Genomic DNA, 18912 nt, shown 5'->3' on the forward strand with positions numbered 1-18912 from the left:
TTAAGTCTATGAAAAAATATTAGCCATTATTCTTGGTGTATTTAAAGCCACATAACCCCTTACCCTGGCACGGATGTATTTATAAAAATTGTCATGATGGTTATTTCTAGAAGTGGGAAGAGGGAGGGAGCGATACCAGTATGAAGCCCTTCTGTACTGGTGTGGTTCCAGCAGCATCTGGGAAGCCCCAGTATAGCAGGGAAATAATCACGAGCTGTTTTCAGAGCTCACATCATAAGCTCCTCTGTGCTGCTCATCTGATCTTTGAACTGGGTCGAACTTCAGGAATCTTTGCTCTCTGACATCTGGGGCTGGACACCCCCACCCTCCCCTCTCTGCAGAAGCTCTGTGCCATCCCAAGTTTAATCCTGTGTTATTGTGCCACCAGCTGGGATTTCTCCCCCCCCCCCCCCCGCCTTTAATCTCCCTTCAGCCCTGCGTTGTTTTCCTTTTTGTTGTGCTGCCATCCGAGTTTTGCTTCCTTATCTCCCACCCCACGAGGTGCCGCTGCTAAAATGCAGCTCCAGCCCTTCCCAGAGGAGCTCTGGCACCTGCTGGGTCTCTGGCATCTCCCAGGTTGGTGGCTCACCCAGGGAAAGGGCACTGGGCTGCTCCCAAACCTGTCCTGGGAACCCCATGGGCTTCAGCGGCTTTGCCCAGCATCTGGAGCAGCTCCAAGGCTTGGGGAAGCAGCCCTGGTTTTCCAAGAGCCTGGGTGTGCTGTTCCCCGGATCTGACAGGGCCACAGCCAGGCATTTCTAATGACCAGTGGCCTCCCACAGTCATTAAACGTGTCCCCAAGTGAGGAATAGTCCCCCAGGATGTGGGAGTGGTGAATGTCCTGGTTTTGCCTGGGAGAGTTAATTTTCCTCCCACAGTGCTGTGTTTTTTCCTGATTTAGGATGAGGATAATGTTGGTAACTTACCGATGTTTTGGCTCTTGCTGAGTCGTTCTCACCCTGAGTCAAGGATTTTCCAGGTCTCACACTCTGCCAGGGAGGAGCTGCACCAAAAGCTGGCAGCATGGCCAGGAGAGCAGACCCAAACAAGCCAGAGGGATATTACATACCACACAACATCATTTCCAGGAAATAAACTCAAAATTACCCAAAAGGGAGCCAATTTGCTCTCTGGGGACAGGCTGGGCATCAGTTAGAGGGTGATGAGCAATTGAGTTGTGCATCACTTGTTTCTCTTGGGCTCTGTTGCTCTTTCTCCTCTCCTTGTTATTATCATTATGTTTTGTTCCAAATGTTAAACTGTTCTTATCTCAACAGATTTACCTGTTTACCTTTTCTTTCTGATTCTCCTCCTAAGGGGATGAGGGGGAGTGAGTGAGTGAGAAATTGTGTGGGATGAAACCACAACAGTGAGGATACACAGACACCTCCTAAAGGGATGCAGCATTGCAGGAGCACCCATTAAAAATGTTGGAACAAAAAGGGTGGATGAAGGAATTTTAGCTATGTCAGGCTTAATAAGAAAGTGTCCAGTGCAGGGCTATTTACTGGGATTTGTAATTACAATAAAAAATTGCTTTTCTTGGCTTCTTGGTAGAGTTTTCTGAGGGGGAAGGAAATAACCAGAGCAGATGAGATGCTCTTTTCCACAGGGATGAGATAAATCCCATCCTACAGAGGCACTCAGTGAAGCTGAGGGTTCCTGTGCAAGGCTGAGCTGGTTGAGACAGCACCAGGATGCTCCTGGCCCACCAGAACTCCTGGGCTTGTCAGAGCAGCAAAAGCTGAAGGGATAACTCCTGGAAAATGAGGGCAAAACCCAGATTCTCCTGTGAACTGTCTCTAACAGATCACTCGCTGGGTTGGTGTCTAAGATTATCTCCTTCTGGCAGCTTCAGCAGATGCAGCTGCTGGGTAAATATAGACCCTTAGTGAATGGGCTATTTTCTCTCCTGGAGTTTCCAAGTCAGGAGGGCAGTGCAGAGTCACCGGGCTTTGCCATGTGAGTCACCCACTTTGACACTGGGAGGTGACTCCGTCCTCCCAGGCAGCCACAGACCTGAGCTGAGCCACCACAGAGGGGAAGAGATTAATTTAACCCTGCAGAGTTAAATGGTGGCAGAGCTAGTTTGATGGAAAAAGTAAATCTGAAATAATGGAGATGCTGAGAAACACCTATGAAAATTCCAGCAGTGACAGATGTGTCAGAGAGGGGTGTGATGAGATGCCACCAAGGCACAACACCTGCCCTTTACTCCCAGCATTGTTGGTCAGGCTCACACAGGTAAAACCAACTTGACTTCTAAGCCAAAACCCACATGGCTGACAGTTTGCTGGCCACAGACCCAAGTTATGTACGAAAGCAGAGTAAAAATAAAGGAGAATATGAATCCAGCTGCAGCCCAACCTTCAGTCTGGTGATGACACCAGAGTGGCTTTCTGCTGAAGTCAAAAATGCCTGTGGTGTCACTCTTTTGGGGGGCAGATCCTTGTCCTCTCAGTGCTGGTGGCTGAGTGATGCCACCTGGGTGTCACCTGCAGCCCAGCAGTGCAACAGGGATGAGCAGCAGGGCCCAGAGTTATCCAACATTTATTGCCTACATAAATAAGTGACATTTATCAGGGACTCCACAAGTTACTTTGGCAGAGCTGAAAGCTGGCTAGGAACCCATCCTGCTTCATCCAAGCATCTCGACCCCCATTGCAAAGGGGTGTGGATCCCGACCTCACCCAACAGTGACAAAACTCAGACATAAGGCCACTGAGAGTTACTCTAAAGTGCAAGAGAGCCAGAGCTATTTTTCTGTTACAAACCCACCTTTCCCCCAAGGCACAGTGTTTCACACACTCCCAGAGTCTAATTCTCCAAGGAGTTTCCCTCCACCACCCAGCCCCAAGTCCTTGTCCCCCATCTGGGGTTCTTCTTCTTTGATTGAATCCACCCGTGTGCTCACTCAGCCCTACAGCCGTGGGCTGTGCACACCAAAGGCAGCTGAGGAAAGAGATGGGTGGCTGGAGATGAGCAAGGGTTGGCTACAGCACATCCTGTGCCTCAGCCTTGGGCAGGAATGTGAGCTTAGACCTTTGTCCATGGTGTATAAAAAAACTGAGGTGGGGTTTGGCTTAAGTCCCAGGACACGTGTCACAGCAGGGTGGTCGTCAGCAGTCTCAGATCCAGCAGTGCAGGGCCCTAAAACCTCCAGCCCTGGGACCTGGAGTCTCCTCTGGGAGACGTGGGGAGAGCCCAGTGCTGGTGGACCAAGCGATGTGGGAAGCAGGGGGTGAAATCTCTGGGCCTGCACAATGTCAGATAGGCAGAAAAACAATGGGGATGTCTCTGGCATGTCCTGGGAGCTGCCTCAGCATCCTGCCACACCTGGGGAGACTGTGAAACGCCCTCTGTGCCTGATGGAAAATCTTTCCTGCAGCAAGGGGGTGACCTGTGCCTTCCAGGTGACTTCTACATGGATGAGCTACAGCAGTCAGATTGTCAGGAGGGCTTGGAGAGCCCTGGCCAGTGGCTGGCCTGGCAGCAGTGGCTGGAAGGGAGAAGAGGCTTCAGGACAAGCTTGTGGTGCCTCCCCTACTCCACCTTTGCCTTGTCACCCTTCTCCTCCTCCTCGATGGCCAGGATGCGCTCGCGCTCCTTGATCAGCTGCACTCCGCAGTAGGTGATGAACCAGATGGACAGGGTGCTCACAGGGAAACCTAGAGCAGGGAGGGAGACATGGTCATCCAGCTGTGGCTGCTCACCTAACCAGGCCAGTTCTTCACCAGCACAGCTGCCTCTCAGGCGGGTTTGGGAGGTCCCACAAGCTCATGGTGGCCAACGTCGTTTATCATCATAGATCCAGCCCTGCAGCTTCACCGAGAGCAGAAGGAACTCAGGATCAGGTTTTAGATGAAGCTGTGCCCAAGCCCACCAAAGCACCATGGACTGCAGCTAATGTGGGGACATGCTAGAGGGGTTTTGAGCCCCTCTTTCCCCCAAAAGTCCTCCTTTTCCCCAAGTTCAGAAATCATGGTTGACTTTCTGCCCATTTAACCTGTCCATGTCCATCGTTGCTCACCACTGTGACCTTCTGGAAGCCTTGGACCCCACTGATGCTGAGATACATATTTTTGTCACCTACGTCAGTGACAGAGCCCAGAGCTCTCCCTCCTCTTCGGAAGGGTCTGACGGTGTTTGCAATCACAAATCTGGTATCCACAGCAGAGGGGTGGATCCAGGGTTTGTTCCTGCTAAAACAGGAGCTCTGCAATGAATAATGCAACCAGCAAAAGGCAGCGAGCTCAGCGGGCAGGCACTCCTGGCACACCAAGTGTGACATTATCCGTTCCCTACGCCAGCCCCATCCTGGAGAGCATGGCCGGGCACCGGCTCCTGATGGCTATTTATACCCTGGGCAGCTCGAGAAGACCTCAAAACAGTGCCACAATCCACTGATAAGAAATGTACAGACTGCAGGATGAGGAATTGTACCTACCACCTTCGGGAGGATGCAGGAACATCTGCTGGAGCAGAGGAAATGAGGCAGGATGAGTCAATCCCTTTCTCCAGCAAGGAGACCGTTTCACAGGCAGGGACTCAGCCCTGCTTGGTGAGGTGAACGTGACCTTTGCAGAGCTCCAGGGAGGCTAAACCAGTGTCAGACTGTGCCAGGAGCTGTACAAGCACAGCTGGAAGGCAGCTGGTGCCCCAGAGCACTCAGTGAGGGGTGTGGGGGGGGTAAGAAACCCCTGCCTGTGCCTTTTGCATAAGAATTAAGGACATTTGGAGACATCACAAGTGGCCAGGGAGCTTTGGACCCAAGAGGGTTCAAAACCCCAGTCCTCAACTCCTGTACCAATGTCCCCCCACTCAGACAGGGGTATCCCATGAGGGAAGGCTGGCAGCACCTTACCCATCACGAGGAGTCTCTTGGTCACCAGCAGTGCAAACTCCAGGCTGTTGAGGGCCAGGATGTTGTAGAGGACAATGGCCCAGAAGTTCACCGCCCCAAAAGCTGCCCTGATCCTCCGAGACATGGCCCCTGACAGCTTGGCCTGGGGAGGAGAGAGGGAAAAAGGTTTGTGAGGAAAAAGGTTGGCAGGTGCAACTCCAGCAAACTCCAGCTGGGCTTCCAGAGAGGAGGCAAAAATCAGAGCAGCTTTTAGTGCCTCTGGAATGAAGAAATGAAAGGACAAGGCAAAACGGCTCCGCTGCTTTAGGGACTCTGGGCTGGGTCCCTTGGGTGGGGGCAAGATATTAGACACAGTTTCATGATAATTGCAGAATCACAGACACATGGAATGGTTTGGGTTGGAAGGGATCTTACGGATCATCCATTCTCCCCCTGCCATGGGCAGGGACACCTTCCACTATCCCAGGTTGCTCCAAGCCCTGTCCAACCTGGTCCGGACACTTCCAGAGATCCAGGGGCAGCCACAGCTTCTCTGGGAACCCTGTGCCAGGGCCCCACCACCCTCACAAAGAGAAATTCCTTCCCACAATCCCATCTAACCCTGCTGTCTGTCAGTTTAAATCTATTACTCCTTGTCCTGTCCCTCCACATCCTTGTCACAAGTCCTTCTCCAGCTCTCTCAGATCCTCTTTAAAAATGAGATGGTTGCGTCCTTCTTTCTCCACCTCTTGCCTTGGGTAAGCCACTCCTCAAGGCAGAAGAATCTGTTGTATCCCAGGATTATTATTAGCCCTACATGAAAATCACTCCTGGGTCCCGGTAAAAATACTTTCTTAGGAATTAAAAAAACAAAAACCCAATGTTGAAAACTAATGACAGCAGCAGAGTGGAACTGTCACTGGCACATAATCTCCAGGATCAGCTGCTGTGAGTGGAGCAGGGAAGGAGTTTATAGCAGCCTTCAAAGAGCACGCTGAATCCCCCAGGCCACTTAGTGCTGGGAATTGTGGTGCTGCAGGGGAGGAGATTTCACTGCCTGGGAGAGCCTTAATCTGATTAGGAGTTCAACAAGGAGAGCAAACAGGAGGGTTGCTCTCCACGGTTTTTATTCAAAATAGGCCTTTATTTAACTAATTTAGGACCAGATTTCAAATTAGGAAAAAGAAGTAAGGAACGTGTTTCCAGGGTGGAAGTTTTAAATTTTTTTTTTTTTCCAGTATATCCCTAAGACACCTTAGTCCCAGGGCACTAAGGAGTGTTTAAAAATAATTTGTTCTAGCACCCAAACACTTGCTTTTAAAAGAAATCAGATCAAAAACACTGAGAATGCCAATATTCTTTGCAGAACAAGAAGAACAAATTATTCCCATAAGGAAATATATAAACATCTCCCCATAGGATCGTAAGATCTGGATATTCCCCACAGAATATTCCCCATATGCATAAACATATTCCCAAGGACAGGCCTCAAATTTTGTGTCCATCTGTGGCACTTTGATGCCTCATTGGAGACTCATTCCAGCTTCTCTTGGACCTCTGTTTTCCCTCTGGAATTTCCACCACAATCTAAATTCCCTGTGAAGTATCACAGGGGCAGGAGTTTGTCTGCTCTGGGTTGGTGACAAAGTGCATAAAATGAAAGGACACAGAGCACCAGGACCTTGTGCTTCCCTTGCACAGCTCAGTAGCTGACCCCAAGGATTGCCCAGGGATGTCACCATCCCTGGAAATGTTCAAAAAAATATGTGGATACGGCACTTAAGGATGTGGTTTAGTGGTGAACAGAGGATGCTGGGCAGACATCTGCACTTGATGGTCTTTCCCAGCCTTAATGATCCCATGATTTTAAAGGCCACAGGAAAGAGCTTCAGGTCTCCATGGAGGAGGCCAGGCCATGGAGCTTCATGGCATCCTCAGGGGTTCTGCTTTTCAGCCTCAGCCCAAAATCCGACTCCTACAAGCCAATGTGAGCTCCCTCCAGTCACGGATATTTTCCAGCACTAGAACTTGTCCCCCAGCCCCCCTGACCTCTCCCCATCCCCTCTGCAGCCCAGCTCCTCACCTCCAGCTTGGCAAAAGGCCCCAGCTGGAAGAACTTCTGCACCCAGAGCTCGAAGTTGAGGCCGAAGCAGTTGACGATGGACCAGATGTAAACGACCTCACAGGGCCCCAGCCACAGCGTGGTGATGGCAAAGGTGGTGATGCTGGCCACCAGCTCCTTCAGGATGTTGTCGTGGTTCTCTCCAATGTGGTCATACACGTACCTGAAAGCCAGGGAAGGTGGTTGGTGCTCCCTGTAGGCCAGGAGACCCCTCTGGAGTTTCTTTTCCTAAGCTTTTCACAGATAGGCCAGTCCAGAACATCCCAGTAAAACAGGGATCGGTTCCGGCAATAAACTGATTTTTGCTGTGCCCCAACCACTTGTGACTTGTGTTCCTACAAACCTATAAATACTTATGGACAAAATATCCACTTTTCCCCCTCTGGCAGGTAAAACTTGGGGTCTCTAGAGCTGGAGGCTCTCTCAGACTTGCTGGTACTCGGGATTTTATCCTTTAATGCAGCCACCACCTCCCTCAGCAGAGGTTTGGTGGTGTGAACTCATGGATGAAGGTGAAGGGCTGAGGAAGATGCAGATGGAGCTACAGTATTCAGTTCCTGTTTCTCCTGGAGAAATAAAGCTGGCTTTTCCTCCTGTGAGGAAAAAGTCTGGCTAAACACACCAGACTTAAAGGGATTTTGGGACAGGACTCTTGTTCCCAGCTTTGGAGGAAGGGATTGTTGCTCTTTGTGTAATTAATTCAATGGGTTTGGGGCTAAACAGAGCAAATAGTGAGATTTATCCAGAAGAAAGGACAGCCCAGCTTTGGGATGAACAGCATGTGGTGCTTCATTGCTCTGGGATGGAAGGGAAGACCCTGAACCAGACTAGAGGTGGTTGACTGGACACTTACTTGCACAGCCAGTCATTAATCCCTCTGTCAAAATGCCTAAAATAAGATGAAAAGAACATGGTAAAACACACAATGACAATAAAAACCTGCTGAAACAGAGAAAACACCCAATCCCCTGGCAAGGCATGTCTTGCTCACAGAAGTCCTCCAGGCTCCTTCCTTGGACAGATGCCACTAGAGACATGGTTCAACTTTTCTTCTCCTCTATTTCTCCCCACCTAAGAATATTTCCCTGGGTTCTGGCCAGGTCTAGACCATAATTTCAGGTGGTCTCCAACTCACAGACCAGCTGCCCAGGACAGCCCAGGTGTCCCCCCATTCCATGTGGGTCCTGTCCAGCTCAAACTCTCCTCGTTCACGCTCACTGGGAACTCACGTTTCGGCAAAGATGTAGAGCATGGTGATGCACTTTGGGGGCTGGGGTGGGTCCAGGTGGTCCAGTCTGGCGATGGTGTTGATGACCCCAAACATGACAGCAGCTTTCACCCAGTCATACACCAGATTGGAGTAGGCCAGGCCAGCTGGAGCAAAAACGGGAGTCAAACAGGGAAAAAGGAACATGGAATGCATCAGGATTTCTGCAGAGGAAATCTTTTAAAACTAAGTTTTTTAGGAGACTTGAACCAAAGGACAGTTTCTTCTCAGGGTATTAGGGAGAAAACTGCTTATTGGTCCTAGTAGTTCAAGAAATTCTGTTTCTACAGTCATCTATGCCATCTTTGTGCCTTTCTTCTGAGGCTTGTTAAGCTGTGATGAACTCATCACAGTTCTCAGGTCTGGCCTCTGAGGTTTTATTGGCACCTCCATCAAAATTCCCCCCACCCCAGCTCCCTCTGGCCACGAATGTAACATCCATGCTACAGCAGAACCTCTGACTTAACGAGGTGCCTGACTCTGGGAAACAAACCCTGCAGGGACAGCTCTAAAGATTTCAAATGCCTCTGCCAAGGGCAGCTAAAATGTCCCTGTCTTGGTGGGATCCAGCTCCCAGATTAAGGGATGTTCCCACCATGGGCCAGGCAGGTGTGGTCAGTACAGTCAGAGGAGCTCAGCTCCCTCTGGAGTAACACAGGATCCATCTATCCAGGGCTCCTGGGACACCCTAAATCCATGTTAGTGACACTCCAGCTGCATTAGGATTTTATCCTGGCCTCGAGCTGCCACTCTGGAGAGACAGGAGGCTCCTCCAGCCCCTGCTTGGCCTCTGCTGAGTGGTGGTGTTTGAAGTGCTGCCATCAGTCGTGGATTTGATAATCTGGAATCCTCCATCCAGCTGCCAGCTCAAGGCCAGAGCTGCTTCCATCACTTATCCTGGGAATTTGCCTTTTGGAGGTCTCTAGTGCAGCCATGCTCAGAGAACACCCAGCTTTAGGTAGAGACTACTTTGGCCTGGACATTGTCCATTTAAGTGTTGAATATGCCTCTTTTGGGACAATCCAGAACCTCCCTGGGCACCTCTCCCAGTGTTTGACCACTCTGTGGACAGCTTTCCTTGCATGCAATCAGACCTTGCGTTGCTGCTTGTGGTTTGCTGTGTCCTGCTGATTTTTTAGAGGTGCTGAGCTCCCTTTCAGTCCAAAGGTAAAAATATCTTGGTGCTCAGCTTCCTAAACCCCAAACTAAACAATTTACACTGTGAAAAGCACCAGACCAGCACCACGTGCTTTCCAGGGCTGCCCAACCCCAGCTCTGAGTGGCCAGCAGGAGGATGAGGGGTTTTTACTCAAACCTGTCCAACACAGGCATCCCCAAAGCCTCTCAAGGGGGGTGGATGGAGATCTGGATCACTCACCACTGCCTTGGAGACGAGTACAGGGGTGAACGTGCCCAAGCACGGCCACTCACCCAAGGACCAGTCCGAGAGGCGGTTCACGAACTTCAGGTCGGAAGGGAGGGTGAGGATGTAGAAGAAGTGGAAGAAGATGTCCACAGCCACGATGGCCCCCACGTGGAGCAGGGCATTGACACGGATGTTCTTCATCTCATCGTCCTTGCGCCGCAGCTCTCGGGTGCTCACCTGCAGGGAGGGACAAACGGACAGGGCTGAGCCCAGGGACAGGATGGGCATTGTTCCTCCATCCAGAAGGATGGTCAAGGTCCAAATAGGGATTGATTCATCATTCTCCTTTAGAAATCACAACAGGGACTGTGTGGCCCAAATTTCCATGGATTAAGGGACATCTGAAGGCTGGCCCAGGTGAGCACATCCACAAGGAGCAGGACACGTCCCACCCACAGCAGTGCTGAGGACAGCAGGGATGTCCCTATTGCATCATCCTGCTGTTCCCAGGGGTTTCCCAGAAGAGCAGGCATGTGGTCAGACGAAGCTCTGGCTGTACTCAGGGCCTCCAGGTGGGGTGAAATCCACTCTGACCAGGGAGCTCCCAGGGTTTCATGTTCTTCTGCAGCAACATGCTCAGAAAATCAACCTTGCTTAAGGACAATTCCTTCCAAAAGACACTGATGCTTGCACCCATCACATCTCCAGGATGGATCCCGGGGCTGGAATCCCAACCTCACAGCTCTGCCAGGGCCTGGTGCATTTTTGTCCAGAGTTATCCACGAGGAGGAGGAGAACTGGTGATGTCTGAGGCTTCTGCTGCAGACTTCTGTAAATGAGAGGGAGACTTGCTCAAGGGGCCGTCCTGAATCAGTGGGACCTGATTGATGGGGATTTCATCTCTGCTGTATCTTGCAGGAACAGGGGTTGGGGTTTGCCCCCAGGAGCTGTCACCTCTGGTTGTTGTCATATAAACATCATCCGGGGTGAGCTCTCAGGATTATACAGGGCAGAGCGATGTCCTTGCTTCCCTGCATTGCCGTAAAATTGCTGCTGTATTCAAAATCCTCTTATGGTTATTACTTCCCCTTTATTCCCTGTGAGAGGTGGGAGTGTTCCCTGCATAATCCACAGGCTGCTGCTCCAGCCCTGATGTCAAATCCAGATGATTCCTGAGAATTAAAGCCTTTGCCAGATTTTTTTTGTGTCTGTTAAGTACCAGGTGCTTTGAGGATACAAAGAGGTCGCTGGACCCTGAGCAGAGGGAGGACAGGGTCTGGCATGGAGACGTGTGGGAGGACACAGAACCCTCCTTCCATGGAATCACAGGATGGTTTAGGCTGGAAAAATCCACTGAGATCATTGAGTCCAACCATTAACCCAGCACTGCCAAACCCATCACTAAACCCTGTCCCCAAGTGCCACATCTACACATCTCTGAAATACCTCCAGGGATGGTGACTCTGCCACTGCCCTGCATAGCCTGTTCCAATGCTTAACAACCATTTCCTTGAAGAAATTATTCCTAATATCCTGTATAAACCTCCCCTGGTGCAACTTCACGTTGTTTCCTCTCCTCCTCACATCTGTGTGTGGTGCCAGCAGTTAGCCACCGTCCCCTTGGGATCAGGGCTGTGTCCCCCCCACTCCCAACCCTACAGAAGGGGATTTGTTCCCTTGATCCCAGTAAGAAAGATGTTTCTCCACCCAAATTTGTCTGGCCAAGCCGTGGTACAGATGAATTCCCATCTCACACAGGGATGGAAGAGCTCCAAAAGCATGTAGGACCAGTAGGACCCAAAGGGACAGATCTGATCTCTAACTGGGCCATTCATGCCACCCTGGGAATGGTTTCTATTCCCTGGGGAAGGGTTCTATCTGCCTCCTGCCCTGATTGCTCTTGGGCAATGAAGAATTCACCTCTGCAGCCAGCCACAGCTCCTGCAGTGCAGGGGGGATGTAGCCAGGAGATGGCAGTGGTGGCCAGGCCAAGCCAGGACCCCTGGCAGGGGAAAGGGGTTGGGGACTTAATCCTTGTGCCTTTGGGGTGAGCATCTGAAGCAGCAGAGAGGGGAACTGCTCATGAAGTGGCTTCAGACATCCTGGTTTGGGGCTGTGCAAAGGAGCAGGAAATAAAACCCCACTGGGACACAGCTGTGCAGGAGCAGGGGGAGTTCAGGTGTTGGGGACATGAGGAGTTTCCTGTCCCCATTTATAGGTACCTGTCTGCATCCCTGATGGGCACACCAGAGCTGACCTTATGATCTTCAAGATCGAATGCTCTGAAAATCCTTTTTAATATATCCAGTGAGACCCGAGGACTCTTGTTCCTTTTAAGAGGAGTCATGAAGTTGTTAATTCCACAGGTGAGGAGCAGGCAAGGAGCAGGACTGGGATCATGGCTCATCCTGGAGGAAACATCCCAGTGCAGACCCTTTCTTAGGCAACCAGAACCAGCCCCACGTGTGAGAGAAGGTACTGGGCTGGTGGGTCTTCGGTCTTCTCCTCACCAAGAGGCTCTGCCTGCCCTCTCCCCTGCCCTGGGCTGGTTTTTCTTCTGAATTCACAAATGTTTTTCCAAATCATTCTTGTACCCAGTCATCAATTTGGGTCCAAAAACTCAAGTGTTGCTGTTCTTCTGCAGAAGGAACTGGGGGTGGTGGTGGGAACCCTCCACAGCATCACTGCTGACCAAACACCTCCCTTTGCCAGCATCACCAGCTTGCTTTGGTGGCCGAGGCTGATTCTTGGTGCAGAAGGAGGTTGAGGTGGGAAGAGTGAGGGGGGACACAGCACTGCTGGTTTCCTTGATCTTGGAACAGCTCCAGAGGCCCCAGCCCAGGCTTCTGCTGGTGTTTTCCAGTTCTGTTTGGAGTCTGCTCGCCCAAAAGCTCCCTTGGTTGTGTGGAACAGGCAAAGACTTGGGGAATTGGGGTATTTTATGGAGCCCCTGATTGCTGGAACTCAGCCTTCCAACTCCATCTTATTTCCTGAGAAATAACTTGATCTAAAGACACACAAACCATCCCTGGAAACTCCTGGTGAAGCAGCTGGATAAAAATGGGAGTCAGGAATGTCCTTGCTGTCACAGCATGAAGAGATCCCACGGGTGGGCACCACGTGTGTGGCCCTCACCATGGAGGTGCTGGGGTGACAACACAAGGAAACTGAGGCACCGAGCAGTGCAGATGCCCAGGGAGCAAGGACATCACAGCAAGATCTTTCATTGTGAATTGGTCAATGAAAATGCCAAAAAAACAACAAAAAGGAAGGTTAAAAATCCATCAGTTTATGCTCCTCCCCACAAAAATGCACAGCCACAGACTAGAGGTGGCAGCAATAAGTTCTACAACCATCTACATCTTCACTGTGACAAAATGTGGGTGTTTTTGTAGACATTAACCCCAAGCAAATAGATTTTGGGGTGAAATCCTGCTCCAGTCTGGCCTCAGGATCACTCACCTGGGCATGGAACTGGTCAAAGGTCATGACAGGCCCAAAGAAGAAGAATGGGAGGTAGAAGTTGTACTTGAGGAGGTCGAAGATGGAGTAGATGCCCTCTTCCTTCTCAGAGCTCTCGAGGGCGAAGCTCATGCAGCGCATGATGGTGAAGGTGCATCCTCCGTAGAAAAGGACATCTTGGAGATCAAAAGCTCCCGTTACAAACCCGCTCTGGACAAGAAACAGAGAGTTACCACCAGGAACGTGGTGTCACTTCTGTGCTGCCTTGCTTTGTGGGGGACACCACTCCTGGGGCAGCAGAGAATGGTTTGGGTTGGGGGGACCAGTGACAGCCCCTGCCATGGGCAGGGACACCTCCCACCATCCCAGGCTGCTCCAAGCCCTGTCCAACCTGGCCTTGGACACTTCCAGGGATCCAGGAGCAGCCACAGCTGGGCACCCTGTGCCTGCCCACCCTCACAGTAAGGAATTGTTTCTTAACATCTCCTCTAACCCTGACCTCTGCCAGCTGAGTTTTTCAGTTCAAGGAAAACTTCTAATTAAGCTCTGACACCAATTGTCTCTGAAGTTAATGAGCTGGAAAGAGAAAACTGGGGCTTGATTTCCCAGCTGGCTCCTGTACCTCAGGGCAGTCAGGAAGTGGTAGATCCTCTTGGCCCATGTCACCAAGCAGCTGTTGGTCACACAGGCTTAGGTCTGGGGTGGCAATGCCACCCTGTCACAGGTGTCCCCAGGGAGGAAAGCATGGCCAGCACAGGGGTGAGGGAGAGGAGCAGAACATGTCTTTGGAGGCAGGGAGAGGAAACACTGTTCTGCTGAGGGACTGAAACTCTTGATAAAGTCCTTCCTGTGCTTCTCTTCACCCACCTGTGAGATAAAGTCTTAACTGGGCTGTGACCTAAGAGATGGGCATCACTGAATCCATCCCAGCTCTGTGTTACAGCTGGGGAAACTGAGGCACAGGGCAGCAACAGGCTGACAAATTGCTGCCTGGGCAGCAAGAAGGACTCAGATGTCCTTTATTCTGGAACAGCATGAAGCCACCAAAACATGACTTAAGCACTGTGGCACTATTCCCAAGCTCGACAGTCCCTTCCCTCTAAAATGCTGTGAGAGCTCTGATGCAGCCAGGAGAAATGGCCAGGGCCTGGGGCTGCCCCAGGAGCCCTCCCTGGCGATAACCCTGAGGAGAGGGACACTGGTGGCCTGGAAACAGGGCAGACACGTGGCCAGGACAGCACCCACCTGCCAGGAGCCGAAGGGCTCCACCTTGAAGGAGGCAAGGCAGCAGAGCCCGGCCACGTAGCACAGCCACTTCTGCTTGGCCAGGGCCACCGAGTAGAGGACCAGGCAGTGGGAGAGGATGATCATCAGGTAGACCAGCCCCATGCTGCCCAGCACAGCCAGGACCCCGTAGATCATGTACATCACAGCCCGGTGCTGGGGAGAGAGCAGCTGTGGTCAGTGTGGTGAAAGCCCCAGCCCCAGAACATCCCTCAGAACCCTTTCCACAGACCCCAGGCCACCCCTGGTGCTCTCAGATCCATTCCAGCACATCCCTGCTCACCTGTGGCACAGTCATGGAGCAGATCTTGCCGAAGAGGATGTGTCCAGAGAGGGCGAAGATGATGATGTTCCTGAACGAGGTGAACCACATCACCCACTCGAAATCAGCCACGTCCTGCAGGAGCAGCACCAGGCACTTCACTGCCCCCAAACCCACAACTTGTAAAGGTTTCTCTTCCCATTTTCCACCCAAGGGCTCCCGAGCACTTCAAAACCCCAGGAGGGATGTTCAGAGCATCCACAGCCCCGCAGGGCTGGTATTTTCTCCACTACTTTAGGGAGAAAAAATTGAGTCATGTGGACTTTGCAAAAGTGCATCAGTAGCAAAAAAACCAGCTCTGTTTCTCCACTGACCAGGTCGTCTGCAGCTGGAAAAGCCCAAGCCCTTCCTCACTCACCATCTTCCTGCCGAAGTAGTGCCAGCCTGGCTTTATTCCATCCCGAAAGGCCTTTCTGTTCATGCTGTCTGCAAAATAACCAGAGTTTCGGGAGAAAAACAGCTCTGGGAAACGGGATCCGGGTTCAAGCCAGGCCCAGAACCTTCAATGTTGTGATAACGAGCCATCAGGGCTCAAACATCCCATTCCCAAAAGAGCCTGATTGCCATGGACAACCAAAAGAGTCAGTGACAGCAGGTTTCTGCAGGAATTTTTAGCAAAGCCTCATTACACGTTCCCTGGCTGATCCCATAAATTTCAGGTTTGTTGCCTTCCAAATAAAAACAAACAAACACAAAAAAACAAAAAAACAAAAAAAAAACCCAAAAAAACCCCAAACCAACCAAAAACCCCAAAAAACCCCACCAAGCCAAAACAAACAAAAACCCCCAAAACAAACAAACAAAATAGGCAACCAGCCCTGCATAGGCAGAGTGGTGGCGGCTACCTGCTGTGGCTGCGACATCCCACAGCCTCTTGCCTTGAGCAGTGGAAATAAGGACAGAGGCAACCAGGCAAAAAGGCAAAAATCCCTTTAAAAAGGATTTCCAAGCTGTTCTCTGCGAAAGTCAAAGCCGGGGATCCGCTGCTGGTACCCACAGCTGTAAAAGCAGGCTCCTGACACCCCCACCCCTCCCAGGGGACGCGGTGGGAGCGTTACCTCTGGATGCCTGGAAGATGCCGCTGCCGCTGTAGAGCACAGCACAGGTCACCACCAGAGCATAAAAGCCCAGCTCGTAGCTGGGGAGCATCGCTTTAACCCCCATGCTGGGAGGTCTCAGCCCCGGCCGGCACCAGGGAGGGATCCACACCTGGGAAAGGGAAAGAAGAGAGGGAAGAAAACCGGGGATGGGAGCTCACCTGCCCTCCTACCCCTTAAACACCCTAAATTCCTCCTGCTCCTCCTCAGATCTGCTCTGTGGGCTTCCCCGAAGGCTGAAAGGAAGGAGAGGAGGGTCACACCTGGGGCTGAGCCCCGGGTACAGCTCAGGTGCAAAGAGGTTCCTGCAAACCCCACCCAGGAGCCAGGATTTGGGACCAGGTGCTCCTGAAGAGGGGCTCTTCCCATCTCTCCCGAAGTTCAGAGCTGCTCCAGGATGCCAGCTGTCCAGGATGGGGTTCCTCGAGTGTCTCTGATGTTCCCACCTCTAATTCCTAGCTGGACCCGTGGAGGGGATCCAGGACAGAGCACGGAGACACCACTGGTGGAGGGGACGTGATGGGTTTCCCTGCTCACCTTCTGCTGGGCACCCTCCGGCTCTCGGGGGGCTCCCAAAGCCCGTGATCCCAAATTCCCCCTGCCAGGAGCCTTTAGGACCCCGCAGACACAGATGAGCTCCCCCGGCGGCATCAACGGCGCTCGGGGGATGGCGACACCCAGCCCCGCAATTAGCCCTGGGCTAATTACTGCTGCCGAGGCTAATTAACCTCGGCGCGATGTGCCCTGAGCTCCGACTGTGTGTCCGGCAGCCAAAACTCGGCTTAGGGATGGAGCAGGGGGGATGTGGGGGACAGGGACAGGGATCCCCCATCCGCCACCATCCCTGGGAGCGCTGGAGGGATTAAGGCTTAAAAGGCACCGCGGTCACCCTCTGCTCTGGTATCCGCCTTGCAAAGCTTCTGCGGTTATTAAAATAATTCCACATAAAAATTAAAATAATATTAAAATCATTGTTTTAATTTTAAACGTTTATTTTTTGTTCGGTCACCGAGGTTTTTAAGCGGGGGGGTGGAGGAGGTCCTTGGCAGCGGTGCGGGGTGAGCCCATCTCCCCCCGGCGTGGACCAAACAAACGCGTTAGCGGGGGAAATGCCGGGTTCATCCCTGGGGGAATGCCGGGTTCATCCCGGGGGAAATGCCGGGTTCATCCCTGGGGGAATGCCGGGTTCATCCCTGGGGGAATGCCGGGTTCATCCCGGGGGAAATGCCGGGTTCATCCCTGGGGGAATGCCGGGTTCATCCCGAGGGAATGTCGGGTTCATCCCGAGGGAAGTTCGGGGGTCGCCCCGCGGTCAGTCCCGGTGCGGGGCCGCTGCGGGCGGGCGCTGCCACCGCGCTGCGGAGCCCCTGCGGCGGGAGGGAGGGCACGGAGCTGCCTTTAAAAAAGCTTTTATTTTTTTCCTTTCCACGCTTTCCAAAGCTTCTTTTTTTTTTTTTTTTTTTTTTTTTTTATTTTTTTACGTTTTTTTTTTTTTTTTTGTCGAGGGAGCGGGCGAGGCCGCCCCGCAAAGCAGCCGGCGGCAGGCGGTGACCAGCCCTGCGGGCGGCGAGGGGGCTGGCGGGGACCCCTCGGACAGTTTTAACTCCTGATCGCTCCCGGGCTGCCCAGTGAGGATGAGGGGGGGGAGGGGGGGTGGTCCCAGCAGAGCCCCCCGCAGTTCCGAGTGGCCGCGGAGCAGCAGCATCCTCATCATCCTCATCCCCCCCGCTCCCCTCCCCGGACCCCGGCCGGGCGCTGGGGACGGGCAGAGGTGACAGAAAGCCCCGGAGGTGCGGGAGCAGAGTGACAGCACCCGCAGCGTGGCCCCCCAGCCCCCATCGCTCCCCGCTACTGACCTTGAGCCCCGGGGCCGCGGGGGGAGGCGGGCGAGGGATCCAGCGTCGGGCACCGCGATGGGGGCAGGAGGGGGGAAAGGGAGAGGGGGCAACTACCGAGGGTTTGGGGGGCCGCTGGTTCGCCCTACAGCATCTCTCAGCCCGGCTTGGGGCGGGGGGGGCGGGGGTATTTTTGGGCTGCCGTCCCCCACCTTGCCCCTGGAGGAAGTTTGGCTGGGAGTGGAGCGGAGCAGGCGGGAGGTATTTTTATTTTAGAGCAGCACTGCAGAGGGGGGTGGCTCGGGAGCTGTCTGTCACGGCAGCTGCTGAGAGGACCCGTGCTGGCTGCCAAAGCTCACCCCGAGCCAGGGGAGCCGGCCCTGGGAGCCCCCCCGGGCACGGCAGCCCCAGGCAGGCACCGTCTCCCCCCCAGGTGCGATTTGGGTCCCCGCTTTCAGCTCTGCAAGGGAGGGGGTTGCCCCCCATCAACTTGTTCCAAAGGACGATATCATTGCGTGGGGATGGGGAAACTGAGGCACGGAGCCAAAAGGAAGTATCATTCTTACTCAGCTTGGGCAGTGTTTAAATCTAAGCGAGGTTCGGAGGCTGCAGCATCTCCTGCTCCCAGGTAAGAAGTGTCAGGACAAGAGGAAACGGCCCCGAGATGTGCCAGGGGAGATTTAAGTTGGATATTGTTGAAAATCTCTTCACTGAAAGTGTTGTCAGGCACTGGAACAGGCTGTGCAGGGAGGTGGTGGAATCACCGTTCCTGAAGTGTTCCAAAAATCACGTCGATGTGGCACTTTGGGGAGATGGTTTAGTGCTGGCTTTGGCAGTGCTGGGTTAGCACTTGGATTTGATGATCTCACAGCTCTTTTTCAACCTTAATGAGCCTGGCATCTCTACAAAACACCTTTGGGGTCTCCCTCCCGGCTTCCAGCACCCTTGGCAGGGGACAGGAAGGGGCAGGGTCGTGGCCTCTGTTATTTCAGGGTGGGCAAACACAGCTCAGCCAAGAGGAAAAGCCAGCACAGCCTCAGGGTCAGGCCTGTGCTCACATCTGACACCTTGAGATTTGGGCACAGCTCACCCCGGGCCCGGCTCCCCGAGCATCTCTGTGCTGCCTCAGGGGTCAGCACAGAGAAACAAGGCAGAGAACCCTGGATCTTATAAATCCCCCCACAGTGTGTTTGTTTCGGGGTGAAATTCAGTGTTCTGGGCTCTGCAGGGAGGATCTGCAGCTCTCAGATCAGCCCAGCTCTGCTGTTGCACTGGCTGCGAGCAAAAAAGGCTTTTTAACATCGTTTTTCATCT

The 18912-nt window shown here is 52.7% G+C and overlaps 1 protein-coding gene across 3 annotated transcripts; it reads right to left on the reverse strand.

Moving 5' to 3' along the window:
* Positions 1-1555: 1555 nt before the first annotated feature.
* Positions 1556-17755, reverse strand: HHATL (hedgehog acyltransferase like). Of its 3 annotated transcripts, none has more exons than XM_005527789.3 (12): positions 17620-17755; positions 15725-15875; positions 15025-15092; positions 14628-14741; positions 14306-14500; positions 13061-13270; positions 9664-9835; positions 8195-8339; positions 7819-7854; positions 6927-7128; positions 4865-5006; positions 1557-3668 (listed from the first exon to the last, which is right to left on the reverse strand). In XM_005527789.3, exons 2-12 carry the CDS (start codon positions 15828-15830, stop codon positions 3544-3546), a joined length of 1515 nt encoding a protein of 504 aa, XP_005527846.2. In that variant the 5' UTR covers positions 15831-15875; positions 17620-17755; the 3' UTR covers positions 1557-3543. The 3 variants fall into 3 exon arrangements, with proteins under 3 accessions (XP_087922672.1, XP_005527846.2, XP_087922667.1); XM_088066541.1 differs by lacking the exon at positions 17620-17755 and adding an exon at positions 16301-16404; XM_088066546.1 differs by lacking the exon at positions 17620-17755 and having other exon boundaries at positions 1556-3668; positions 15025-15088; positions 15725-15851.
* Between the last annotated feature and the right edge of the window lie 1157 nt (positions 17756-18912).

Source organism: Pseudopodoces humilis, chromosome 1 (assembly GCF_049639895.1).
Source record: "Pseudopodoces humilis isolate 2021_Gansu_Grassland_sample_001 chromosome 1, ASM4963989v1, whole genome shotgun sequence".
Taxonomy (NCBI): domain Eukaryota; kingdom Metazoa; phylum Chordata; class Aves; order Passeriformes; family Paridae; genus Pseudopodoces; species Pseudopodoces humilis.

Coding starts and splice junctions, on each gene's coding strand:
- HHATL (XM_005527789.3), bottom strand. CDS start 15,830: ATGGGGGTTAAAGCGATGCTCCCCAGCTACGAGCTGGGCTTTTATGCT. Junction 9,836..13,060: donor TTGACCAGTTCCATGCCCAG/GTGAGTGATCCT, acceptor CCCTCCCTGCAG/GTGAGCACCCGAGAGCTGCG. Junction 7,855..8,194: donor CTCTACATCTTTGCCGAAAC/GTGAGTTCCCAG, acceptor ATCTTATTTTAG/GCATTTTGACAGAGGGATTA.